Source organism: Penicillium crustosum (genome assembly GCF_028827405.1).
Source record: "Penicillium crustosum strain IBT 35664 chromosome Unknown utg000003l_segment0_segment0, whole genome shotgun sequence".
NCBI lineage: Eukaryota > Fungi > Ascomycota > Eurotiomycetes > Eurotiales > Aspergillaceae > Penicillium > Penicillium crustosum.
This window is the reverse complement of record NW_026623124.1, coordinates 3,684,996-3,710,460: the sequence shown is the minus strand read 5'-3', so window position 1 is coordinate 3,710,460 and position 25,465 is coordinate 3,684,996. Positions and strand designations below refer to the sequence as shown.

The following is a 25,465-nucleotide window of genomic DNA, read 5'->3' as shown; positions in this document are numbered from 1 at the left end:
CTTAACCGTTTATCCCCCCAATTTCGCCTTTCTTTCTCCCGAAATCCCCGTCCCGGGATCCTCCTGATGAGTTATTTTCGTCCCCTCACGAGTGTGGGGGAATGACACATACATGGAATTACTGTATGGAGTACGGAGTAGTTCGAGTGCCATTGAGAAGAGATAGTACAGAGATAGTACTTGCGGAGTACGGAGTAGTGTAATTTGAAAATCAAACTACTCCTTACGGACAATATATACAAACCCCTGAGCCGAGACCTATGTTGTATCATGCAACAAGCTTGGCCTTCCAGAAAAGTCTCCACAGTGCGTCTTTTTCTGTCGGCGCTGTATGACACACTGTTTCTAGTCGGGTGTAGCCTGTCGGAGAGGGGAAATGTGTTGGGGGATTTGCAATCTGTTTATTTAGATTTGGTATTCTGTGTCTGTATCTGTGTTACTGAAATAAGATTGAATCTAATAGTTCTACTGTTGTTTAGATATACAAATGTAGATATACTCGCATGTGAACTAGAACGGGAAAGATACGGCAATTCGTCCCTCGGTATCTTGTGCGCCGAGGATATATAGATATCTAGCTAAATAAATATAAGAGACAGAGACAAATACCTCCAAATAAAATACTACGGAGTATAACACACATTTTGTACTTCCTAACGATAATTCCATTACAAACGGTGTGCGCTGATTCCCCCAAGACAACCCCACCCCCTCACTCCATCCGGTGAACGCAAGCAGGAATATCCCGTTTCGGTGTCAGATTCCGGGGAAAGAAAACTTACGTTGGGGAAATTTCGGGTATAATTTCACCATGACTCCGATTCAATCTGCCAGAGATCGTCTTTCTTCCCTATCATCACACATCATGGGTTCCTCTAGTCCTTCAGTATTTACTGCGGCCACTGTGGCTGCCGCCCCCGAAGATCCTTTGTTTGGCCTTATGAAGGCCTATCGCGAAGACCCCTCCGATAAGAAGGTTGATCTGGGTATTGGTGCCTACCGCGACAACAACGCGAAGCCTTGGATTCTCCCTGTTGTCAAGAAGGTAGCTATCCATCTCTATACTTCTATCTTGATTCAGTTATCTAAAATCTACATCTATAGGCCGATGACGCCATCCACAACGATCCCACCCTCAACCACGAATACCTCTCTATCGGTGGTCTCGCAGAGTTCACCTCTGCAGCCCAGAAACTGATTGTCGGCGCAGACAGCCCTGCAATTCGTGAAAAGCGAGTACGTACCTCTCCCTCCTCCCATATCCCTTCCGATAACCCCCACCCCGCCCTCAGGACCAAACTAACCCACCCCAACTAGATCTGCTCCCTGCAAACAATCTCAGGCACCGGCGCCGTCCACCTCGGCGGCCTCTTCCTCTCTAAATTCCACCCTCAAAAGCCCGCAATCTACCTCTCAAACCCAACATGGGCAAACCACAACCAAATCTTTACAAACGTCGGCCTGACGCTAGCAAAGTACCCCTACTTCTCCGTCAAGACAAAAGGCCTTGACTTCACTGGCATGATCGCAGCCCTCGAAGCCGCCCCCCATGGCTCTGTTATTCTTCTACACGCCTGCGCACACAACCCAACAGGCGTCGATCCCACCGAAGACCAATGGAAGCAAATCGCAGCGCTAATGCGCTCCCGCTCGCACTTCCCCTTCTTCGATACCGCATACCAAGGCTTCGCATCCGGCGACCTGGTCCGCGACTCCTGGGCCATCCGCTACTTCGTCGAGCAGGGCTTCGAGCTGTGCGTCGCGCAATCGTTCGCCAAGAACTTCGGTCTTTACGGTGAACGTACTGGCGCTTTCCACTTCGTCTCTGCCCCGGGTCCGGATGCGGCTGCTGCGTCCGCGCACATCGCTTCTCAATTGGCTATTCTGCAGCGATCGGAGATCTCCAACCCGCCTGCTTACGGCGCGCGTATTGCTAGTCGTGTGCTTAACGATCCCGAGCTCTTCAAGGAGTGGGAGGCGGATTTGCGTACGATGAGTGGTCGCATTTTGGAGATGAGACAGGGACTACGGGACCGTCTTGAGAAGCGTGGTACTCCTGGTTCGTGGGATCACATTACTTCCCAGATTGGAATGTTTAGTTTCACCGGCTTGTCTGAGGAGCAGGTTATGACGCTGCGCTCCAAGTGGCATGTCTACATGGTATGTTTTGACATTCTTTTTCGTTCGTGTATTGTATTGGATATACGATGTCTGGGATTGCGCTAACTCTCTTTTTTATCACTACAGACAAAGAACGGCCGCATCTCAATGGCCGGCTTGAACACAAATAACATTGACTACTTCGCTGAGGCGGTTGATAGTGTTGTTCGCGAGTCTGCTAAATTGTGATACCTCCCTGATACCCCGGTCTTGACATAGAGTGGAAACACTCGGAGGGACTTGGTCTGGCGTTCTATTTGCTTTTTGAAAGCTTTTTTTTTGGTGGAAGTCCGGAAGGACTTTCATTATGCAGCAATTTATGATATTCTGGGACTTCGGTCCCAATTTCGCATTTCTGAATCCTCTAATCCGTAGATAGTGGGCCTGGGTGGCATGATATATCACATGCATCACATGTAAATCATAGACTATAGCAATAGACTATAGCAATCTGGCATTGAACTAGCGTGGGACTAAGTTTTCAATAGTTTTTCTACTCCGTACAGTATGCCAATAGAATTGACGCCTCGTTTTGAGATATGATTCCTATTTGTTTGGCCATACTGGCCGTCAATAGTAAGATGCAGCCTAACAGCCAGACAAAATAACTACGGCATCATAATTAGGGGGAAGACTGAGACAATGCGCTACATTTTAACGAAATAGACATAATGGTTTCTGGTATCGTATGGAATGGCTATTCATGAAAGCATCTGAGATAAACCCGTCTAGCAGTATCGGGACTAAAAGACTAAATCCCAAACCACAAGCCAGGTACACAACCCAACAGTCCCCCAGAAGACAGCCTGCGCTGTACTCCGCCGCTCAGTAGCACGCTTCAACTCACGATTTCCCTGTCCCACATTTGTCTGTGTCGTATCCACATCCGTAATAAGCTGAGAAATATGCTCCTCCTGCGTAGCGAGGTGAGAGACAAGAGTTTCCTGCAAAGAGGAGATCTCAAGGAGAGATTTCTCGGCGTTTCTAAAAGAACACTGTTATTAGCATAATCCAACAAAACCAATTCCAACCCCAGCCACGTCAAAATGAAGGAAGAAACATACTGGACCTTCCCCAACGTATCCTCATAATGCTTAAGCATAGAATCATTCTCTTCCGCAAAAAGCTGCAACTGCTCGGGCGAAAGCTGCGCCTCGATCCGCGCCGTATCCGCTTCACTCAGAGTCGCCGCATCAGGCGCCTGGAAAGTAGGATCGAAGGAACCCGCGCTTGCACCTGTACCTCCAGCTGCAGTCCTCTCCGACACAGAAACAGACCCCTTCCGAGGCCCAGCGCCATTCCCACCAGCAGGTTTCCCCGCAGCAACCTTATAAAGCACACTCTTCTCCTTCTCTCGTACCCTCTCAATCCTCTTCTCGACCATCCGACGCTGCACACCAACAGCACACTCAAGTCCGCGCCTCAGGAACCAAAGCACGCTCTCGCGGACTGTTGCTATCGACCGCGCGCTCTCCTCTGCGCGGATTTGCTCAGCGGATTTACCCTCGTTGTCTGAGCTGGAGCTATCTAGTGCACCGCCACCGCCGGCCCAGCGCCAGAGGAGGGCGCCGGCGGCAGAGTGGCCGTATTTCTTGTGGAGGAGGGTGGACGATGTTTCTTGGCGGAGGGATTCTGCGGAAGAAAGGTTTGCGATTGAGGTTGCTAGGTCGCGGAGGAGGAGGGCCGTTGATGTGTCGACTGCATCGCGCTCGGGGTCTGTGAGGTTTGTTTGGGCGTTGGCGGTTGGGGGTGCATTTTTGGGGTTGGGGGTTAATGTGTTTTGGCGGCGTTGCGGTTGCGTTGTTGAGAGGTAGGCGTGGCGGATTGATTGGAGGTATTGGAGGAGGGAGTGGATGTGTGAGTTCTGGGTGGACTTGTGTTAGAGGTTCTGTTTTGCTTTGCTGGGGTTTGGGTATAGTGGGTGTGAGTGAATGCGGAGGGCGTGGCTTACAATTCGGTATGCCTCCTTTAGGAACTCGTCGGCGGTTTCTGTGCAAGGTTCTCTGGTTTGGGGGATTGATGAGCCTTGCTTTGAAAGCAAGTTATTGAGGGTTGGTGTTAGGTCGGTCATTGTGGGAGTGGCATGGTCTGATATGTGAGTAGTGTTGTTGCTATACTGTACACTTGTCGATCAACACCCAACGTCACTGCGCGGATGGTCTATGCCGCACCCCGTATTTGTTTGTTCCTGGGGTATGGAGTACTTGGAGCAGAGATGGGATGAGGAATGTCACTAACTATATAAATTGTTTTTAGTATCTGTTGCTCTTGCTTTTTATCATGCAACTTATCAATTCTCAGGTGGTATTACATCCACACGGAACTAACCCATCTCTATAACCACTACACTGCATGACCTACATCACATCCATCTACAATGGAGGAACGTCAAGTCCATCTTTTGCGAGTCTGTCCTGGAGGCCCAGATGGTGATGGTACACTGTCAGTTATCTCAAGCGACAGGCGCATATCTGATGAAATCCAGAATGCACGCACAAACAGAAAGGTGAAGACGCTGATTCCGATCGAATCAATTACGAGGCTGAATGAGTTGGAGCTGGAATATGGTCTTATCAGGAAGAACCTTGGCAGGATCAAAAGCAATAGTGTTTGTTTGTATGCCACCGACGATCACAAACCGTACGAGTACGAACTGAGGGAGGTTCCTGAGAATTGGAGGGATTGGGAGGAGACTGCGAGTGCTTTGGCTTTTGGGGTCTTGTTAAATGGTGCGGTCTATGACCCTAACCAGATGCTTAATATTAGGCAGCGTTTGGACGAGGACCGTCATCGTGAGATTAATTTGAAGTTTAGAACATGGGGCAGTAGTGTTAATGGCCTCTGGATTGGAGGTACAGCTGAGTTTGAGACTGAGAAGAGAGAGACTGGAAAGTCAAAGAACTGGGAGACCGATCCTGAATAGGAGACTAGAGAGACACGGGGTGGCTTTGTTATGGACATCTAGCCAACGCCTTAAGCAAATTTGAATTCAAACAAATTCAACACATTGACACGTATCAACTTATGACTTACTTGGTTGATCATGGGGCGTTGGGGATATTTACAGGACACTATAAAGGATGACCAGACCAGGGAATAATAACCATGAAACTGGAAGTCTGATATAGCCTATTCTTGTAGTTGTCATCCACAAGTCCACAAGTGGCGACAACCCTGCAGGCTAGGGATTGGCATGACATCGATGGATAGTGCACTTGATAGGTCATTGACACTTTTTTTTTACAAGGATCTGAAATTATCAATAAAGACTAAGCATAAATCGCCTTCTGATTGGCGGAAACTACCATGACTATACTTCTGACATTAAACGTACCGTTTAATGTCAGACAAGGAATCAGCCAGGTTTCATATATGCCGGCCAGACGTCATTTTAGTGACACAGCTTGATACATGTGGTTTGCCTCTACTGTATCAGATATATTACTTGCTTAAAAACACCTTCATCTACCTTTTCCAACATTTACCAAATTCAACAATTCCATCTTCCATCATACACACATCCAAAATGGCGCGTCCACCTCAAAATAAGCAACCAGCAGCAACAACTACTGAGCTGCCCACCCTAAATTCAACCCCATCCATCACACGGTCGATCACTTCATATTCCATGCCTCGCCAAAAAGACCCGCTAGTGTCAAGCTTTGGCAATGCCACTGATGCTACAAATGACCAAATCCGCGAATACCACCATCAAGTTAAAGCAACTCTCACAAACATCCTCAACGATGACCGGGTGAAGCACGATCCCAGCGGAAGTCGCTGTGTGCAGAATATACTGTTGGAAAATGAGCAGAACATGCGGAAGCAACGGAGACATTCACTTAATACATGTTCGGCTAAGCGAACGATGCTTTCCTAGATGGACTAGCAATACAACAATCAATCATGCTTTTTCTCGTTGTTACCAGGGGAAATGAGTATCAATAGATCCCTATTGAGTCCCGGCAACAAACCTCTCAACATCCCCGATCATATGTTTACCCAAGCGAAGCCTCTTCCTGATTTAGGTGGCCCAAGAGCCTACCTACAACATTCTCCTAAATGTAAACCCAGATCAAAAGAGAATTACATTAGTATTCCTCATGCACTGACCGTATTTTCATGCTAAATATGCAAAACAGGGTATAGATAAAAAAAAAAAAAAAGAATCATGCTAATATATCAACAGAGAAGAAAATCCAATCATGCATCAAATCATAGAGCGTTCTTCCACCCATATCTAGACAACAACACCAGTTAGGAAATGCGATTCTCGAAAAACCATAAAAAGACAGATAAACTCACCTCGATCTTCCCCATCTCACTTCTCTCCCGCTTAGCAACTTCCTTCGCCGAACTAACCAGCAAATCCAGATCTTCCTGGTCTACCATGGTAATCATATCTCCATCATCCTGCACCTTCATCTTTAGAGGACATTTGAACCCGAACTTCTCACGAATCCGATTCTCAAATTCCCCAAACTCAATCTTCGGCCCAATCATGATATACCTAGTGTCATCAGGAGCGTGTACTTTGACTCTAAATTTCTGAATCTCTGGTCTCCTTGGATTCGCATGACGGGAGTATCGCGTCGGAGAGCGAGTACGACGTTGTTGGGATGACTGGCTTGGACCAGCTTGAGGCGCGGCGACGAGCTCGAAAGCGCCGTCGTTGAGGGTCGTTGCATCGCATGTGTCGCTGCCATATTCTTCCTCTTCGTCGATATATTGCGGTGGTTGGTGGCGGGATCCACGACCCCAGCCCGTATTTGCTAGATTGCGCTGGCTTGAGTATGGATCGTACTGGTCTGTATGGCCGTAGTCTGGTTCCGGTGCGTAGGCTGTGTTTGTGTCGCTGAGGTTTCTGCGGTGGCCGGCTTGTTCGCGGGTTAAGCTGCTTCGACTGCTTTCCTGGTATCCGCGCATGTTATTTTGTCGTGTGGATGGTCCGCGCGGCTCTGAGGCTGTTCGCGTCGTTCCTATCCGTGGTTTCTCGGTGGATGTTTGTTCCTGTGGATAGGGTCGGCGGTCTAGGCTGGCGCCTGTGCGATCTAAGTCTAGACGAGGTGGGCGGACGTTTCGGAGAGATGATGTTCGGTGGTGTCCGGATGCTGATCCTGATCCAGAGGCTGTGCTTACGGATCGGTCATCTGGTGGTGGTGTTGGAGGGAATACGTTGCGGTTTAGGGGTGGTTCGGATTGTTGACGAGTGCGACTGCTGAGGTTTTGGCGGACTAGGTTGGATGCGGCGAAGGAGACTCCTTCGCGACCTTGGAGGGCTTCTTTGTCAATTACTATTGGATTCCATTGGTGGTCTGATGATTGGTTGCGGTCCGATGCGGCAACTAGGCGAGCCTTGCCTAGATAGTCTTTTGTTTTGAGATTCTTGACTTTGGCTGCATTGGGGCGATAGAGAACTCCCACTGGGATTGAGAAGACGGTATAACCCTGTATTTCAATTAGCTTGTATCACTGCGTATTGATAGAATCCACATACATCTGCATTCTCCCGGATAGCATCGTCAATCACATCGTGGTCTGGGGTAACCTTTTCCTTGGCTGCATACTCGAGGTCCTGGATACCTGGATTCATTTGCCGGAGGTAGATATAGCAGAGACCGCGATTGAACAGGACTTCGCATGAAAAGAGGCGGAATAGGAGACCCAACTGTTCATAGTCGATAGAAGTATTCCCTCGCAGGTACAGCAAGGTGTCATTAAAGTTGGCCAACGCTTCTTCGAAGTCCCCGATCAAGAAATTAGATACACCTTGCTGGAAGTAAGCGATTGCTAGATACCGGTCTAGGCCGACAGCACGTTGATAGCATTCTACCTGCAGCGAAATTAATTAGCTGTATAAAACACAACATCTCATAAGTTCACTTACTGCTTTATGGTGCTCGCCTATCGTGGCATAGATCACTCCGCAGTTGAACAAGATCTTTGATGTGTCGGCAATCTGATCGAAGCATCGCAGGGACTCTTCGAATTCTTGATTATCATAGGCATCAAGGGCCTGCACCCATGTTTCGATTTCCTATTCGACCACAATGTCAGTATGCTTAATGTTCCGAGGTCACAGCAGATAACACTTACTTGTTTGAGCGACATTGTCCCGGAATCTACTAAAGTATTTACCTGAGTTTCTTGTGCCTAGATGATATAGATTGGGGAAAGACTTTGTAGGTACTTTCCAACCAACTCTCTAGGGCACGGTATATTTCCGTAGGTATCCGCCAGCTTGTGGGCTCACCAGCGCAAAGCCGGGAAAGCGCAATTATATTATAATCGCCAATGGATGGCCAAGAACCCAGTCGGTGTGACGAAAAAACCTTAGGGTTGATAAAGGGGCCAAGAACCACCTGATGGGGCGGAACGAGCGGGGAGAGAGGCGGGTTGACGGGTTGAAGTCCAATACTCCGTACGGTAATGTGATATCCCGAGCTTGAGGTGAGAAGGCTGGGATATCCGGAAATGTTATTTATAGAATACTTAGACTTAGGTATCCTAGAATCGGTGATATCACAATTTGAGAAAGTAATTGGTTTAATCTGACGGTTGGAGAGTGGAGATGAGGGGTGACCCAGCAACTTGGGCAGAAGGATTGTAGGGTTAACGGGATTAGGGGGGAAGAAAGAAAGAAAGGAAAACAGAAAAAAGAAAAGATGAAATTATCGAGAAAAATAAAATCAAAATAAAATCCCAAAAAAGTCAGAAAAGACAAAAAAGACAGAAAAGCAAAGAAAAAAAAGCCCAAATCTTAGAGAACCTGCAGAGGGGCTGCATAGAGGGGCAGGGGGGGAAGAAAAGATGTACTGGAAAGGCTACTTTGACCGAGTGATGGGCGCAGATGGGACAAAAATAACCCGCTTTGCTGCAGTAATTATGCACGTCTTGATCAATAGGATCTCAGAGAAGCAGTTTCGTACTGGCCGGGTCTGTGAGTGGGCAGATTTTCGATAGTATACTGTGGTAACACGCCTCCTCAGTCGGCCAATATTCTATGAGCTTTGACATCCAAACTCTTTTTGACGTTGGACTTTCTATAATTGATCTGTGACCCTGACCCATCACACAGGCTCGCGTCTGGACAGTGCGGGGACTTTTCTCTTGGAATTTGAATCTGGTCTATCGCGTGGGAGAATTCACAATTCATTGGTCCTCGGCCCCCTGTCACTCAATTCATTCCCCGCCACGGCGCTTGCAGTGCTTTATTTAGAGTTGAACAGGGCCCGAGTGTATCGATTATCCAACATCTCGCTACCGATTCTTGAAAAGGAAGTAGGTTTTCTCGAGATAGTGAATTGTTGATCCGTACATAGTCCTAGAGGCATCGTCCTAGGGTTCCCGGGCCCAATGCTCGCTCCACAGGGCTATATATACACTTCATGACCTTTCCCTTTTCGTTTTAGTGCTCACCCTCGATATTTGATCTCCGGTGTTCCATGGTTCATTTTGAGGTGTTACACACGCCAACTTCCAATGTTATCCCTCATACCATCTGATTGAAGTGGATGATTTGGTATATTGGACTGGACATGACGTGTGTTAGGCCTGTCATTGTCCCCTTGCCAAGTCCCAGGTGGTGGTGCATCGGGCAAGAACGGCCGATGACCCAAACATACCGAGTCGGCCCACATCAACACCCCAACAATAAGAATTGTGCCAGGTCAATTGACGGTTATGAATATCCCTCCAACTTGAAGATGTATACAATTTACCTGCAGCCGTCTATATGTGCCAGCTGGAGGTGTCCAAGAGTTTACTTCCCATGGTTCACGATGGGCCCGGCCCGATCCGCCCACCAGATATTGATATCTATGGATGAATCGTCGACGAGAGACCATTCTTCAGCGCATACAGACAGCACAGTACAAAATTAGACATACTGATCGACGGGTCAAATATGACAACCTAGGTGTTGTTAATTTGGTAATCTCCACAAGGCTCTTAGGCCGGCACGGAGCCTGCTCAATTGCAGGGCAAGATACTGGCATCGCAGTGCGTTTTTAGTCCACCCGAAGACTGGTAATGGTAAGCATCTTTTGACCCCGAGACTTCAACCCTACAGCTAAAGAGACCAGCATATTCTAGAGCCTGGTATCAGCATAAATCATAGGACAGAATCTCTCCGGAGTCCGCCACCATGCGGGGCCTGCAAGACGGCACATCTGCAACACGGACAGGAAATATCCCATCATGTGAGAGCATAGAGAACTCGGTGAGTGTAGGTTTCCAGGCTCAATTGGGTGCTTGGCGTGGGTCTAGATATACAAAAATAGGCACAAAGGGACACCGCGGGTTGAAAAAGCTAAGAGGCCTCAAGTCATGGATGGTCGTTCTGTGATATGGCCTGGTTAATGCCGCGCAGAGCGCCATATCAATCATCATTGGCCATCGAGGGCTCCCTTTTGCTCCGTGGTCCACTACCCTGCACTGACTTTTATATTTAGCAACTGCAATCTCCGCTTTCTTTTCCCTACGCTTGTAGATCAGTTCTAACGGGAAGGTGTCGACCGCCTTGAGTGTGATTTGTGCTGCAGAAGTGCTTCCTGTGCTGCATCTAATTGCTAGATGGTCTCTATAATTAGGTGGACTCTCCACCACCAGGCCTTCGATCATTGGTCTACGATGCTATTGGCTTGATACCACTGACCGTGCAGCCGACTTCTAGCTGATCACCCAGGTAATTGTGACATTGATGCGTAAAGCAAGAAGTTAGATTCCTTGCTTGACTCAGAGACCTCCATAGTTGGCCAAGCGGAATGTCTGGAGCTAAGCCTGATATGCTCACAGACACCCTCTACCTATCCATGTACATAGGAAGGGCTGTCAGACCCACAAATACCCACATGCACGTTGAGCTATTTGCATCATGCATGTCTGTACCTTGCGTTGCAATTCTGTTTGCGTGTTCAGACTATAAAGGATTGGGCAGCCCGAGATAACCTTGCAAGCTGCAAAGATATCATGGCGGATGTATCTATGTGTGGAGTTTCTACATAGATTATAAGTAGCGCTCAAATTCGAGTCTGCTCAGAGGTATGATAGTGGCCGTCTAGTAACCTCGTATGCCAATTGGAAACTCAATAAAGGTGGCGTGCGGCATCCTGGCTGTTTATCCAAGTTATCGCTCTAGAACGGACGCCTCGGGTTCTAGGAATATCTTGTCGGATTGCGGTGGAATGCCCGTCTATCGCGCATGGTCATTCATAGGTTTTGTATCGTATCTCCAATCACAGCCCGTGCAGAAAGAAGGAAATAGTTGCATGTATTCCTGCAGGGATATCACTCAACATCCGTCTGAACATATATTTCAGTTACTTCCAACAGCCTTCACGCCTAGATTTTTCACAGATAGAATAATCCGAGTTGAAATTTGATATATATTTCAAATAGCATGAGCTATATCAAGCCTTCATATAGTGGACGTCTTCGCTCCCAAGTTATCTTCGTGTGTTACTAATTGAGCAAAAAAGGCGAACAAAATACCGATCGACAGCATGTGAGCACATGTAGACACGGGAAGCAAGGATAGATAATCTATTTATATCAGAAATTGACTAGCTAATGCCGGTAACAGAGATTATGGATGTAATCTCCATGTGGAAATCCGGAGTAGTGGTTGGTGATCGAGTACCCCACCCCGGCGCTTAAGAGCTTTTTTTGGACCAGGGAAGGTTTTCGAAATATCAGGGATAATTCCGTAGCGTCGTTGAGAGGAAATTACGCAGCGCTAACTACATTAGACATCGAGTACAATTCAGGTGCATCGAGCAAAATTTAGGTAAGTTCCAAAATTCGGCCGGGAATATTACCGGCCGAGGTTGATTATTCAACGCTGAAGATGACTATAGAAACCGAAACATATAGGGAATACTTTATTTACAGCTTAGCAACCATCTTGTTGCCCTTTTGGAGCAGAACAGCGGCATCTCCGACGAGCTCATCAACGATAGCCTTGGCAGACTTCTTCTCGTTGACAACGGCGGCAACCTTGCCCATCAAGAAAGGACGGGCATTGTCCAAAGTGTCATCATCGACATCATCGGGCAGGTTCTCCATATCGTGCTCGACGGGGATGATACCCTTGGAGGTGAGTTGCTTGATCTCCTCGTGGCGGTTCTCCTCCCAGTTGACGATGTAAGGGTTCTTGCGAACACGGAGGGGACGACCCTATACCATTTGTTAGCAACCTGAACATCCTGATAATACCATGACCAGGGAATACATACAGTGAAGATAATAGTACGGATGTTATCCTCGAAGTTGGAGGTACGGACGGCCTCTTGGTGAGCGACAGGGGCACCGGCCTCATCAGACAGGATGAAGCGGGTACCAATCCAGACAGCGGAGGCGCCGAGCATAAGGGCAGCAGCAACCGAGTTACCGTTGAAAAGACCACCGGCCGCGATGACCTGCACGGGCTGGCCAGTCAGAGGGCTCTTCTTGCCCTCGACCAACTTGGCAACGGTGGGGATGAGGACAGTGGTAGGGACATCGCCGGTGTGACCACCGCCCTCACCACCCTGGGCGCAGATAATATCAACGCCAACATCAAGGGCCTTCTGGACGTGCTTGGGGTGGCCGATCATGTTCATGCAGAGGATGCCAGCACTGTGGAGCTTATCGACGACAGCCTTGGGGGGGGACACCGACAGCGGAGACGAAAAGGCTAGCCTTTTCCTGGATGATAATATCAACGAGCTCACCGAGCTTGCCCTTGGTGTAGTCGTAGCTATTTACCGAAACAAAACGCGATTAGCATGTGTCAACAACGGAAAAAGTACCGCAGTGGTCGAAGGTTCTTACTTGGTCTTGCGAGCACTGCCGCCAACCTGGGGAAGGAGAAGGTCGACACCGAAGGGGGCGTTCTTGTTGTGCAGGTAGCTCTTGAGTTCGGCGATCTGCTCGCGGAGCATCTCGGGGGTGTAGCCAACGCCACCGATAACACCCAGACCACCGGCGTTGGTGACAGCGGCGGCCAGCTTGGGTCCCGCAGCCACGTTCATGCCTGCCAGCAGGACGGGGTGGTTGATCTTAAGCAGATCAGTGATCGGGGTACGGATTTGTTCTGTTTAGTGGTCATTGTTAGCATCGATGTTGTGGCCATGTGCCTATGTGGAGCCCTTCGTCATGTAGAAGGAGATCACATGGAAATAATGGATAGAGTAAACATAATATTAATGTTGGAAGATACTTACGAGGAGACGCCATTATGAAGGTATGTGGAGTGAAGATAATAGAAAAAAGAAAACCTGGGGAAGAGGAGGGATGGGGTTGCAGCCTATAAAGCAAAGCAACCTCGGTGGTTCACAGACTCGCGATGAGCCTCGGTCCACACGACAGACCGAGAGATTAGTCACGACGTTACGACCCGCGGCCATGGAACTGCCGTGGCGGGGATCGAGTTGGACACCTGAGGCAGAAACTTTCACGTGTCTACCCCAGAATGCGGATTCCGCGCGACTCTGCTCTCTACACACTCGTGGCTCCGGATGTACTGTCATCCGAATAGACCCCAACCCCTGTCATAGAGCGGCGTCGATGTTGGTGCAGCCCATCTAAGGTGATAGTACTTCAACGACAAAGTCATCAAATCGGATAAATGGTCCATGTGTAACACAGCACGTGATTCTGGGATTTGGATTCATGTTGGACTTTATGCATGGGTTGGATGACCCCTTACAATTTTGCTTGCAAAAGGCCATCAGATTTACTGCTCCTTAGGATCAAAAGTTCACTCTTGACAGCTACATCCCACATAGTGGGATTTCAGGAGCACAATATTTACAAGAAAAGAAAAGAGAGAACATGCGACTATATTTTGCTTGTGTCGGTCGGCAACTAATGGCGGAGCGAAAGGAGAGAAAAACAACGGATCCATCTATCTACTGGAGGGAGGGAGAGAGAGAGAGAGAAGGAGAGACAAGCGACCAGTTTTGTAGAAGAGAAGCAAGGTCCTATGTAATAAATATGCTTGAAGCAGAGCTTCAACACAACTAACTCATTTTAAAAGTCTCATGATGTCATTACATCTGAATTCCCACCGCAGTTCGTGGAGACAGATGTAACCCCCCGATGCATTAATTACAATAGCAAGAAACCAGCCCAGACGTGCAGGGCGCATCAGACGAACACAAATTATACCTAAGTCTAGATAACTAGTTAGGATATTTTCTTATTCAACACATTCCCATTCTTGTATTGTGCTAGTGATACTTGATAAGCTCACTGCTACATCGTAAAACATCGACTTCTGCAGAAGTTTATATACATATCCAAGAGTTGGTTCATCAAACCCAAGGAGGCAGTAATATTCTGCAAATCATAAAAAAAAACAAAAAAACAAAAATCCATCGGTCCGGCCGGTTTTGAGAAGAAAAAGACGAGGATTTATCCCAGAGTCAGAGTGAAAGTAGCGTCCAGAGAGCAGGAGTAAGTGTTCACATCATCTGGGAGCTGGTAGGCGTCCGAACAGTCCGCATCGCCAGCGGCACAAGAAACAGTCTTGCAGCTCGAGTCACTGGGGACGACGGTGAAGCCCGACTTGACAAACTCGGAGGTCGAGTCAAGATCGATGGAGGACATGTCCCAGTAAAGGGTGTCACCATCCTGGGTGTATTCGAACTGGAGAACGCTATCCTCGCTCTCGCTGGTCGACATCTTGATGGAGATACCGCCGCCGTTGGAGTTGGTGACCCAGTCTTCGCTGTAGTCACCTCCGGTGCTAAGGGTCTTCATGGACCCAGAATCGGATGAGGTGGTCCACAGGTAGACGTTGGTATCCAAGTTGTTGACAATCTGAAGGCTGCCGCCGCTGGAATCACGGGTCTCAACGGCACCGGATTCTCCGGATCGAACGGAGTGGGGGAGAGCAGCGGCGGTGGCAGCGAGAAGGCCGGTAAGGAAGACGTTGAAAGTCATGATGGAAGATTGTAAATTGAGAGAGTGAAAGTGGTAAGACAAAAGTAGTCAACTGATTTACTACTAAAGTGACAGTAATGGAGGATCAACCTCGAATGAATGACTGACTTCAAGAAAAAGAGTGACTTGAAGATCAAAGAATGTGTTTGAAGAAGAAAAGAAAAAGGAAGCCATATCTGCGGATGTCCATCTTTTTATTGTGCTCGGTGGAGTCGCCCGGATCAGGATGAAACTTTACAAGAGGACCAAAAAGATGTGAAAGATGTGGATAGACTACAATTATAGATGTGGGTTCAATCAATAAGGTTGGCTTCCGAGATCAAACAGCCAATCAGAACATGCGGCTGGGATTTCCACAAACGGTCTCGAACGCTTCGTCATCTCGAACACTTCGTCATCAGCTTGCGAGTGGAACTCGCGGTTTCCAGAATTTCGGTTCTCAAACTCCAGATCGATCCAATCATTCAACGAGTTCGGTTCGCCAAATAGAACACTTTGTTTCCCCTCCGAAACACATCCGAGAGGAAAAAGAATGGATACCTTACATCAGTTCTTCATGGCATCTTCCAAGATTGTCCACCTGGATCCGCAGCTGCCCGGCACTTTGACAGACTCAAATTTTACGTCAGTCTCCTGTGGCAACCTTTTATCCGGGCATACTTCTTTCACCTATAGAAATCCATAACTAAAGCAGCCGATTGTTGAAATTTTGATGATAGGATCTCTGGATGCTATCTATCGCCCAAGAGCTCGAATAGTTTCCCAGCAAGATATGAATTTTTCATTTTTGTAGTTCAACGCCCAGGCCTTTTGTCCAGCATCGTATACTCTATCCATTCAAGGCCCCAAGTCGGTTCCTATCACCCATCGACTCAGCCACACTTTTTGCCACGGTATTCTGCGGGGCCCCCGTTTTAACAGTGGGCGTCCAAATGATTAGCCGGGGCTTATTTCTAGTTGAGTTTTGTTCAATAATATCGCGGTTGCGGAGTAGTTTGCCTCCTTCGGTCAAGTTCGGGTATGTCGGATAATATGTTGGAGTCTAATTTTCTCGCTTTTCCTACCTTTCTTGGTTTTCCCCTCGCAGGGCTGTGCTAAATGAAAAAAGAAAATTGATATAATCAAATTATGATGCCTTTGTTCCTGTTCTTCGGTGGCACTCGACCACAGGAAACACCCTATGTAACAGCATTGAGAATATCCTTTTAAGCGCTTGTTAAGCCTCGCCTTGGATCCCTTCAACCTTTGCCTGAAGATCCTCCTGCGCAACCATATAGTGTGGCTGAAAAGCCGTAGCAAAGATCTTCTCAAATTCACCGTCAGAAAGAAGTCGCACCCCGACAAGGTCATTATCCAAAGTCTTGAACTCGGCCTCGAATTTGCCACCCAAGAGCGCAGCTTTCAACAGCGCAAGTGTTTTGAAGAGGTCCAGGTCGCTCTGCTTGGTGTTTTCGAGAATTGTGCCAAGCTCAGCTGCCGCATCCAATGGATTCTCAATCCATTTGACATCAGACCCCGAGTACTTCTTTGCCAGGTTCAAAACTTTGTTTTGAGTCAGGACAATGTCGTGAACACTCACCAAGCGGTTTTTGGTCGCTGCAGCATTCTTCAAAGCCCCAGCAACGGCTTTCCCGACACTTGACACACTAGTGGAGCTGAAAGTATGCACACCATTGTCATAAACTGGAGCAGTTTGAGTCTGCAAGTCGGTCAAAAATGGCATCGACATGACGAATTCCAGAAAGGGCCCAACAGCGAAGAGTGTGTACTCGATCTGTCCACTTAGTGCCTTCTCTTTGAGATAATTCTGAATGTCAATCCATAATGCGTTAAGTGGAAGTGACTCTGCTCCAGGTCTGGTGGTGAGTGCCCCAAAGTCGGAAGGGATGAAACGTCGGACGCCAGCCTGAATGCTGGCATCGATGGCAGTCTTCTGTGCACTAATACCGGACAAACCGACGGTAGATACCACGGCATCCTGGCCCTGAAGAGCGGCTGCAAGATTGTTGATAGACGAATAATCGACTTGCACGGTCTTAATGCTAGAAGGAGATTCGTCCACAGAGCGAGCTGTGCGACTCAGCACCGTGACTTGGAAGCCGGCAACCAAGAGCTGCTCCAAGATTGCAGACCCCAGCCATCCTTTCTATTGACCAAATATCAGTATAACAAATATAACCATATCCCCGGAAAACTAACCCCTAAGAGTGCGACGTTCCGGATAGGTTCCATGTTAGATGGAAGTGATGTTTGAAAGCGAGGTTTATATAGAGTAATATAAGGAGGACGAAGGCGAGGAACTATTGTGAATCGAAAGAAAAGTATGCAAGTTTCGAATAAGATGATAATAGCGAAGACAAGTCGGCCTCTCCCCCTTTTATAGCTAAAAATGGGACGGGATGTATGGTCCCCCATATGATTATTGACAGTATCTGTATTAGGCAACTCATTCATAGGATAGTAAATAATCTGATCATACCGTCAGCTCTATTCCCAATTAGACAAGTCAATCGTGGTATAGCAATGATATTTGCGCTATTCCCGTTTAGGTAAGCCAGTCGTGGATTAGCGCGGTCAGTCCAACCAATGAAGAGCTGTTTGCCGAAGTCTTACTCCACCTTCGCCTGAATCTCCCAGGACAACTCAAGACTCGCAATATATCTGACAGTATCTCTACGGAGCTCCAAGTACTGTCTTGGTAGTCATGCAAAGGTAAACTGTGGGGTGTTTTATCAGCAACCAAGAGATCAAATTGTGGTGCCCAAGCGGCAGTGTTGCGCCCATTGGATTGAATTATCTCGGGTACGTCGCTTTGCCACCATCATGGCATCTACCAGAGCTAGCCCGGCTTGTGGGAACTGCAGATCTAGGAGAATCAAGGTTGGCTTCCCATTTCCACAGAACTTTTGTCAGACTTGTGCGGCCCACTAACATCTTTCAATAGTGCAATCTTCTCCGACCAAAATGTAGCCAGTGCGCTCGAGCCGGTCTAAGCTGCACTGGTTATAGGTCTCAGTCAGATCTACTTTTTCGAGATCAGACCAACTCAACGATTCAAAAGTTGCATGCTTCAAGTACCAGGGTGACCAAGGCTCACAAGCATGCCACTTGTTGGAGCCCAGTCGCAGTAGAACCCACTTTCAATATCGAAGAAATTGCACAGAAAGTATTTTCTGACAACTTTGCGATCTTGGGGAATAGGTGCAAACACTGGATGGATTCCGGTGCAGGTTACCCATCTTCCGCCACTATTAGCCTTACCTCCGTTGGCCTCGCTGCACTTGCCGTTGTCCATAAAGATCCTGATATGATGGATTTGGCGCGAAGAAAATACAACTTTGCTATAAGGGTCCTTACTAAAGCAATCAACGGCGGCCAGGACTCTGGAGTTGAGCAATCTATCGCTGGAAGTTTTATTTTATCTATCTTCGAGGTTTGTGCTCTGATATCCTGCTAATTCAAATTTAAGCTACTGGACTGACGGTTGTTGATGTTGCAGACGATAACGTGTGATAGCCACTCGTCTTCATATGCCTGGAAGAATCATGTCCACGGCGCTGCTGCATTCTTGGGCTATTTATGTTCTACCAATGGTTTTCCAGTCTCGCCAGTGAAAGAAATCATAGAGATCTGCTACACTACAGTACGTTGATATGCCATTAGACCTCAGAGCAAGGAGCTTACTAATTACTCATATTTATAAGGCACTTGCGTGTCTTATCAGTGGCAAAACAATTCCACACTTCTTATTAGAATTACCAGGCCGCTTTGGAGCAGTATCGAATACCCCACAAGACGATGAGGATCCCTTGTTATCGGCAATGAGACTTTTTGCTATCATGGGCACCCTGGTGAATTTTCGTGGATTGGCGAACCGGAGCCTCTTTTTACCCAGTCAGCTAGTTGTACTGGCCATAAAAACCGATCAAGCTCTCCAAAACTGGGGAACTTCCCTTCCTGCGTCGTGGACTTATCACAAGCTCCCCAAAGGGCCACAGTACATCTACCAAGATATTTGGTATGCTCGAATGTGGAACTATTATCGCCTAGCCCGCATTCCGGCAAACAAGATAATCATTGACAATTTCAACATCCTATCACCTTCAATGTTGCCTGGTGATAATTTCAAATCACAACATGACCAGTCATATTCCGCCATTTCGCTACTATTACACGAGATCTACACCAGCCTGCCTTCCATGTTCAACTCGGAACAAATGTCTGCTACCTCTCTACCAATATCGTCAGCCCTTTTCTTCACGACCACTCTATTGCAATCTCTGTCGGAACTCACAGATAGAGATTCTCTTATCCAGGACTGGTCATTTCCAGCATGTGCGGTCCTAGGAGAAAGGTTCAGCTTTACCAAGGGCATCGTGATGCAGAACCTTTACTAGGCGAACTTTAATAATGAATTTATTCAAGCTTTTACATATCACACCTTATCGGTGTTACAACCCAATTGATGAAAAAAAAAAAAATTCAAAAGCGATTAAAATGCAATTTTCCTTGAGCCATCCGTCTTTGTACAGATTTTGCGTGACAACAAGCGAGCTGATATGCAGAGTTTGGGCGTAACTAACACATAGTTACTGCGGCATTCTTAAGGCACCCACCCACAATGAAGGAGTGACGAAGAAATCTTGAGTGTAGAGGCTTAGGAAAATTTGTTGAAGAGTTAAAATGTACAGATTATAGTGGCACAGGCAAGAGGGATACCGGGGCCTGGGAGGACGAACTGCGTCTAAACAACATCACTGCTCATTGCCCAAGCCTTTAGTTAATTTGCATTTATTTCTATGCGATGAGTCTTGGTTTGCGTAGGTGCCTAAGCCTGGTCGTGGTGATGGAGACTGGTGATGGATTTGGCTACATGAACAGAGTTCTAGCCGGAGAGGGTTGTAACCTAGGATTTCGAGAACCTCCCATACCTGTCTCTTTGAAATGTTTACCTAAAAAGTTCAAGCATAGTATTATACGATTTGAGTGAATGCCTCAGTTGCTATCCCCATTCCCATCTCTCGTGTCGTCGTTCCTGTCGTTTCTCCGATCCTTCCCATCCTCCCCCAACCAATCAGGCTCACAAGAGGACCATTCATGAACAGTATCCAAGCAATTAACTTTGACTCCCATACAATCCATGCAAATGTTGAAATTGTTGCAACCTTCACATCGGCGATATGAAGTATTAATCAGCATCGGCCGAGTGCACACATCGCAAATCCGCCCCAGATCCAAATTCACCAAGGACCAAAGCTTGTCGTCGCTAGCTTGTGGGGTTCGAGCACCAAAGCTTTGTGTGTAGCACCACTGGTGTATCAGACCAAGGATCCGACCACGCCCAATCCCTATCGCCCACCAGATCAAGTCTCGACCAAGTCCATCCAAGTTTGACTGCCTCCCTGCTAGTGTGATCAGCTGTTCGATGGCCTCTTCATAACCGTTTCTCGCAGCGGCTAATAGTCGCATCGCGCTATACCGGTCCTTTGTATTTGCATGAAGACGCAGAAGAAGAAGTTTAACCATTTTGCTGGGGCCTTGTGCGACAGCATAGAAGATTGGAGTGCGGCCTTTTTCAACCCGAATGTCAATCCCGAGCTTTTCAGAATGAAGGAAATTGTTGATGACTTCCAGCTGGCCATGTGGTGACACATAGCGCAAGAGCGTTCTATCATCAAAATTCCCGCTCTCGATGGCCGCGCCCCTTTCTAGCAGCAGATTAACAACGTCCAGGTTCCCAGAAACTGAAGCTATATGTAGCGGAGTCCCCATACGCATGTCCACGCTTTCAATATCCGCTCCTTTATCAATCAAGAGATTAACAACTTCTAGTGAGGTATTATATGATGCAAAATGTAGAGGCGTGGGATCATTCTCGGTCACACCTCTGATATCCGCGCCTTTCTCAAGCAGGAGATTAACAACGTCCAATGAGTTATTGCATGATGCAAAATGTAAAGGCGTTAGACCATCCACAGTCACACCTTTGATATCCGCGCCTTTCTCAAGCAAGAGATTAACAACGTCCAATAAGTTGTTGTATGATGCAAAATGTAAAGGTGTGCGCCCATCCACAGTCCTACCTTTGATATCCGCGCCTTTCTCAAGCAAGAGATTAACAACGTCCAATGAGTTATTGCATGATGCAAAATGTAAAGGCGTGCGCCCATCTTTTGTCACGCTAGCAATGTTTGCCCCATTCTCAAGCAACTTATTGGTAATGGCCAGATGGCCATTCCATGCAGCCATATGTAGGGCTCTCTTGCCATTATCGACCGCATTTTCAATTGATGCTCCCTCCTCGAGTAGCAGAGTAATGACATCTAAAAAGCCTTTCTCGGAGGCAACGTTCAGCGGGTTTAAGCCATATTGATTCGAAATTTCAAAGTCTGCACCCTTTGCAATGAGACTTTTGACAACTTCAATATGACCGTTGGAGCAAGCGCGAAGGAGGGCCGTCTCTCCAAACTTACTCTGGGCGTTAATATCTGCCGCTCTATCGATTAGAAGTAGAACAATGTCTAAAAACCCCTTATGTGAGGCGATATGTACCGCCGTCCAGTCTTCGTGGTTCAAATGGTGAACATCTGCACCTTTGTCAAGCAATAGGCGCACAATATCAAGATGACCATTGTAGCAAGCAACATAGAGAGACGTTTCCCCAGACTCGTTTTGGACTTCTGTGTCTGCCCCTTTCTCAAGCAATAGGCGTACAACCTCAATATGACCTTCCCAGGAAGCACTATAGAGAGGTGCCTCGCCAGCCTGATTCGGGAAATTAATATCTGCCCCTCGCTCGACAAGGAGGAGAACGATGTCTGAGAATCCTTCATCAGAGGCGGTATTTACTGGCGTCCACCCGAATTGGTTGTGATGGTGAACATCTGCACCTTTGTCAAGCAATAGGCGCACAACCTCAATGCGACCATTTTCGCATGCAATATAGAGAGGTGTTTCTCCACAGCTATCAGAGGCGCCAATATCTGCTCCTCTCTGGATAAGGAGCTGGACAATATCTAGAAACCCACCTTGGGATGCAGCAAGCAGAGGTATCCATTCTTTGTGCGTGTTAATCAGTTCAGGTTCCCATTGAAGGAGCATTTGGGCTACCTGATTATGACCGTTTAAACAGGCACAATAAAGTGGCGTTTTCGACCCATCAGATCCGTTTTGAATTTTGGCGCCCTTCTCAAGAAGTAGCTTTACTACTTTGACATGCCCACTACACGCGGCAGTGTGAAGAGGTGTGTGCTCATTATCACCGGCTATCTCAAGGTCCGCGTCATTGTCTAAGAGTTTCTTGACAGCATCCAGGTGTCCTCTTTCACAAGCTGCTGATAACGGGGTCCATCCAAATTTTCCTTGCTCGTCGATTGAGCATTTTTCGCTTTGTAGGAGAAGGTCCATAGTATCAATTAGACCAAGCCATGTCGCATAGTACAAAGGGCTCATGGAGGTGATTTGGATGGTTTGTCCGTCTTTAGATGTAGATAAGTCTGGATCATCTCCGCTCTTCGAAGACACTATCTCCTGTTTGTCGTCAGAGGTTGGTGGATCTGGGTCCTCGTCGCTGTCGAAACACCCTATCTTTTGTGACACATCATTCAGGTCGAACCACCCTTTCCACGAGGCCCAGTTTGGATTTTCGATATCAAAAAGCTGGTTCACAGATTTCACCAGCTCCGAGTCACGTATATTTCCGAAAGAGGCGTGCTGATACCATGATCCGGCAGCATAATCCCGGAAAGAGCCAAGGACCTGAGCTCCCCCGTCCTCAGAGGTCTCTTGCCAAACTTCTTCGCAGTCCACGTAGCAAAGACACATCCTGGCAGCCAAAGTGTTCTCCATTCCTTCTGTCGAAAATTTCAAGCTCGAGTTGAGTTGTAATAGTCTCCCTTGTACTGGAAGGTTGCATAGCAAGTATTCCTTGACAGTGAAATGTGCCAAATGTACAGTTCTCGACCCGGGATCACATTCTCCCTCAGGACTTCGAATATCAATCAATGACCCACAAAGTTCCAACATTTCTGTTCTGATGTAATTCTCGTTAATTCTTCCCGGCACCTCTTCGAATCTGACCTCATCACAATCTGCGCTGATCAACAAGGCTCCAGCCATCTCACACACTGAAAGCGGCCGAAGGGCAAACGCGGCCCATCGTAGTAAAGCTATACTTCTTTCTCGATTATGTTCAGAGAGATGTGAGATCCCCATCCACTCTCGGTCGTAGGTCTTATCAAGACCAGGAGGAGTGGAATTGATCGCCTTTTCGAGTTGTTTTGGACTTTGCCAGTCGCGCAGCTGGCCTTCCTGCATCTGGACCCAGAGAAACTGTCCGTTACAACACTCAGCCAGTTTTTGAGAAATGTCTTCCTTTGTCGTTTCTGTCATTGTTGATAACTTTTTGTTCACTATGGAGCGAGCGAAAATATCAAGATCTGGTCGGACGTCCTCGGGTGTGATGCTGTGCTGGATGACAATAGCATCATTGGTATTGGACTCGTTCACAAGACAAGCCCGGATTTCTGGCTCATCACGACTAACAACCAAAAGTCGAGTAGATGTACCAGCGACTGCTTGTCTCAATGTCTCCAGAAAGTCAACAACCGAAGCCCCACGGTTGGAGTTATAGTCCTGTTCAACCCATCTACATTCATCGAGGCCGTCCAGGACAAATGTGCACCGGGGTATCTTTATGGCAACCTCACGTAGGAGCTTGAGTGCATCGCCACGCGTTGCTCTCTGTCCTTGTTGCGCTGCCAATCTCTCGCGGGCTAAAGAAAAGACGACAGGGTGGCGTAACAATTGGGATAGCCATGACCTAATTGCGATAAATGGGTCCCTTCTGCTTTCAAAGTCGGATGAAAAGAAGAAATGAGCGACTGGGTCCTTCGAACTGGAAGAAATATGGTCAATAACTCTCGCACATATGACTGACTTCCCAAACCCCGCATGACCATTGATCCAGAGAATCTTAGCACATCCAGTTGGGAAGTCTGGTGAGTTCCAGTTAAGGAACCATGGCCGGTCCAAAACCCACTCGCAAGTGCCTTTGATTTTCCTCTCAGAAAATATCTCGTACAGGTCGTTTGAAGAGCTAGGGCCGAGAAGCCATGCGTGTAGATCTCGTCTATATTCATCTAAAATCATCAAGAATGAGCTAAAGAATATCAACGGAAAATGGTGTGGGACAACCTTCCATCTGAGTCTCCATGCGCTTTACCAGATTTTCGAGCTCATTTCGCCATCCATCTGCCTCCGACACTCTGTCTAGGGGAAAAGCAAAGTTCATAAGCTTTCAAAACATTCAAGACAGTGGCAAATGAACACTTACCACCAGTGGGTCTTCTTCCGATCTGTTCCTTTGGATCCTCGATTGGTATCAAGTTATGAAGACTTTCCACCAATTTAGAGAAATTATCGACTTGCGTGACTCGCTTAGCTCTGGTTCTGAAAACCCATCCAAGTTTCTGACGTTTGGATTCGCGAGGAGCATGGCGATGGAATAGTTGGTCTTTGGTGGAGTTTTCGTCTTTTCCCAGCATCGGTGTCAAAAACGCCTTATCCTCATCACGGCAAACAGCATCGATTGCCAAGAGGATCTCTTTAACCATCGACTCAATCTTTGGGTCATCAAGAAGAGCGTTGTGTACATATGAGAGTTCGTCATCTTCTAGGCCCACGGCCACACCCCATTTCGCGAGTCGAAGCTTTTGGGCTTTGAATTGGGCGACAAGAGAACGAAACTCGGAATCGTAGTCTTTCCACGAATCGAATCTTTCAACGGCCTCCAAGCAAGTACTAAAGAGACCTGCAAGCCCTATAATTCCGACAGCAAAGCTGACGGGCTCCATAGAGGAAATACCTAGTTATGCGTTGTACTTTCAAAGTTGCGATAGAAAGGTCCTTGGATCTGCTCGGGTAGCTGTGGGGCTGACCCCAGGAGGGGCAACCTTGGGACATCGTTCTCAGCCCCGAACTAGTGGCTATTTATATAAGCAAGGCTGGCACCATATAACTATCAAATATGTACACCCAGAGTCCAAGATGTAACTCCTGGAACGGCTACAGAGTTCTAGAGTGGAGGTGAGATGGCGAGGTACAGAACAAATCTCTCATGTACTTTACCACAGCCAGAACTTCCACGCAAAACACGCCTGACTCTTCCTCTTGTACAAAGTAGCTTCTCTTCTGCTTCACTACTATCTTCTCCCTTATATACCGATCATTCTCTATTATGATCCGCCTGTACTTTCCCCCTTGTGCATCAACTAGCGCTTGAAGTTGGTCATTGGGAAAAACGAGAGGGAAATACCTGGGGAGGGAGTAAATAACTAGGTAGTGCCACTTCTCGGTTGCGTAATGAGGTCTTTCCTAC

At 47.5% G+C, this 25,465-nt stretch overlaps 11 protein-coding genes across 11 annotated transcripts; 4 read left to right on the top strand and 7 right to left on the bottom strand.

The window, feature by feature from the left end:
• Nucleotides 1-811: 811 nt before the first annotated feature.
• Nucleotides 812-2,440, top strand: N7487_008484 (aspartate aminotransferase; the record flags this gene model as incomplete). Its single annotated transcript, XM_056876214.1, has 4 exons — nucleotides 812-1,045; nucleotides 1,105-1,236; nucleotides 1,318-2,160; nucleotides 2,248-2,440. The coding sequence occupies 4 exons, from the start codon at nucleotides 812-814 to the stop codon at nucleotides 2,347-2,349; spliced, it is 1,311 nt and encodes a 436-aa protein (XP_056728402.1). The 3' UTR covers nucleotides 2,350-2,440.
• A 463-nt stretch (nucleotides 2,441-2,903) lies between these two features.
• On the bottom strand, nucleotides 2,904-4,253 carry N7487_008483 (uncharacterized protein; the record flags this gene model as incomplete). Its single annotated transcript, XM_056876213.1, has 3 exons — nucleotides 4,112-4,253; nucleotides 3,225-4,024; nucleotides 2,904-3,144 (listed from the first exon to the last, which is right to left on the bottom strand). The coding sequence occupies exons 1-3, from the start codon at nucleotides 4,229-4,231 to the stop codon at nucleotides 2,904-2,906; spliced, it is 1,161 nt and encodes a 386-aa protein (XP_056728401.1). The 5' UTR covers nucleotides 4,232-4,253.
• A 284-nt stretch (nucleotides 4,254-4,537) lies between these two features.
• On the top strand, nucleotides 4,538-5,083 carry N7487_008482 (uncharacterized protein; the record flags this gene model as incomplete). Its single annotated transcript, XM_056876212.1, has 1 exon — nucleotides 4,538-5,083. One exon carries the CDS (start codon nucleotides 4,538-4,540, stop codon nucleotides 5,081-5,083), a length of 546 nt encoding a protein of 181 aa, XP_056728400.1.
• Nucleotides 5,084-5,686: 603 nt separating this feature from the next.
• N7487_008481 (uncharacterized protein) lies at nucleotides 5,687-6,040 on the top strand (the record flags this gene model as incomplete). The annotated part of the gene is made up of 1 exon (XM_056876211.1): nucleotides 5,687-6,040. One exon carries the CDS (start codon nucleotides 5,687-5,689, stop codon nucleotides 6,038-6,040), a length of 354 nt encoding a protein of 117 aa, XP_056728399.1.
• A 330-nt stretch (nucleotides 6,041-6,370) lies between these two features.
• On the bottom strand, nucleotides 6,371-8,653 carry N7487_008480 (putative PB1 domain protein; the record flags this gene model as incomplete). The annotated part of the gene is made up of 5 exons (XM_056876210.1): nucleotides 8,257-8,653; nucleotides 8,048-8,197; nucleotides 7,658-7,993; nucleotides 6,466-7,608; nucleotides 6,371-6,400 (listed from the first exon to the last, which is right to left on the bottom strand). Exons 1-5 carry the CDS (start codon nucleotides 8,269-8,271, stop codon nucleotides 6,371-6,373), a joined length of 1,674 nt encoding a protein of 557 aa, XP_056728398.1. The 5' UTR covers nucleotides 8,272-8,653.
• A 3,392-nt stretch (nucleotides 8,654-12,045) lies between these two features.
• N7487_008479 (NAD(P)H-dependent flavin oxidoreductase) lies at nucleotides 12,046-12,755 on the bottom strand (the record flags this gene model as incomplete). Its single annotated transcript, XM_056876209.1, has 2 exons — nucleotides 12,046-12,336; nucleotides 12,396-12,755. 2 exons carry the CDS (start codon nucleotides 12,753-12,755, stop codon nucleotides 12,046-12,048), a joined length of 651 nt encoding a protein of 216 aa, XP_056728397.1.
• A 31-nt stretch (nucleotides 12,756-12,786) lies between these two features.
• On the bottom strand, nucleotides 12,787-13,377 carry N7487_008478 (uncharacterized protein; the record flags this gene model as incomplete). The annotated part of the gene is made up of 3 exons (XM_056876208.1): nucleotides 12,787-12,898; nucleotides 12,973-13,234; nucleotides 13,365-13,377. 3 exons carry the CDS (start codon nucleotides 13,375-13,377, stop codon nucleotides 12,787-12,789), a joined length of 387 nt encoding a protein of 128 aa, XP_056728396.1.
• A 1,179-nt stretch (nucleotides 13,378-14,556) lies between these two features.
• On the bottom strand, nucleotides 14,557-15,087 carry N7487_008477 (uncharacterized protein; the record flags this gene model as incomplete). The annotated part of the gene is made up of 1 exon (XM_056876207.1): nucleotides 14,557-15,087. The coding sequence occupies one exon, from the start codon at nucleotides 15,085-15,087 to the stop codon at nucleotides 14,557-14,559; it is 531 nt and encodes a 176-aa protein (XP_056728395.1).
• Nucleotides 15,088-16,303: 1,216 nt separating this feature from the next.
• N7487_008476 (uncharacterized protein) lies at nucleotides 16,304-17,319 on the bottom strand (the record flags this gene model as incomplete). Its single annotated transcript, XM_056876206.1, has 2 exons — nucleotides 16,304-17,233; nucleotides 17,287-17,319. 2 exons carry the CDS (start codon nucleotides 17,317-17,319, stop codon nucleotides 16,304-16,306), a joined length of 963 nt encoding a protein of 320 aa, XP_056728394.1.
• A 591-nt stretch (nucleotides 17,320-17,910) lies between these two features.
• N7487_008475 (Zn(II)2Cys6 transcription factor domain-containing protein) lies at nucleotides 17,911-19,484 on the top strand (the record flags this gene model as incomplete). Its single annotated transcript, XM_056876205.1, has 4 exons — nucleotides 17,911-17,967; nucleotides 18,032-18,520; nucleotides 18,587-18,730; nucleotides 18,792-19,484. 4 exons carry the CDS (start codon nucleotides 17,911-17,913, stop codon nucleotides 19,482-19,484), a joined length of 1,383 nt encoding a protein of 460 aa, XP_056728393.1.
• Nucleotides 19,485-20,082: 598 nt separating this feature from the next.
• Nucleotides 20,083-24,941, bottom strand: N7487_008474 (uncharacterized protein; the record flags this gene model as incomplete). Its single annotated transcript, XM_056876204.1, has 3 exons — nucleotides 20,083-24,227; nucleotides 24,283-24,357; nucleotides 24,422-24,941. The coding sequence occupies 3 exons, from the start codon at nucleotides 24,939-24,941 to the stop codon at nucleotides 20,083-20,085; spliced, it is 4,740 nt and encodes a 1,579-aa protein (XP_056728392.1).
• Between the last annotated feature and the right edge of the window lie 524 nt (nucleotides 24,942-25,465).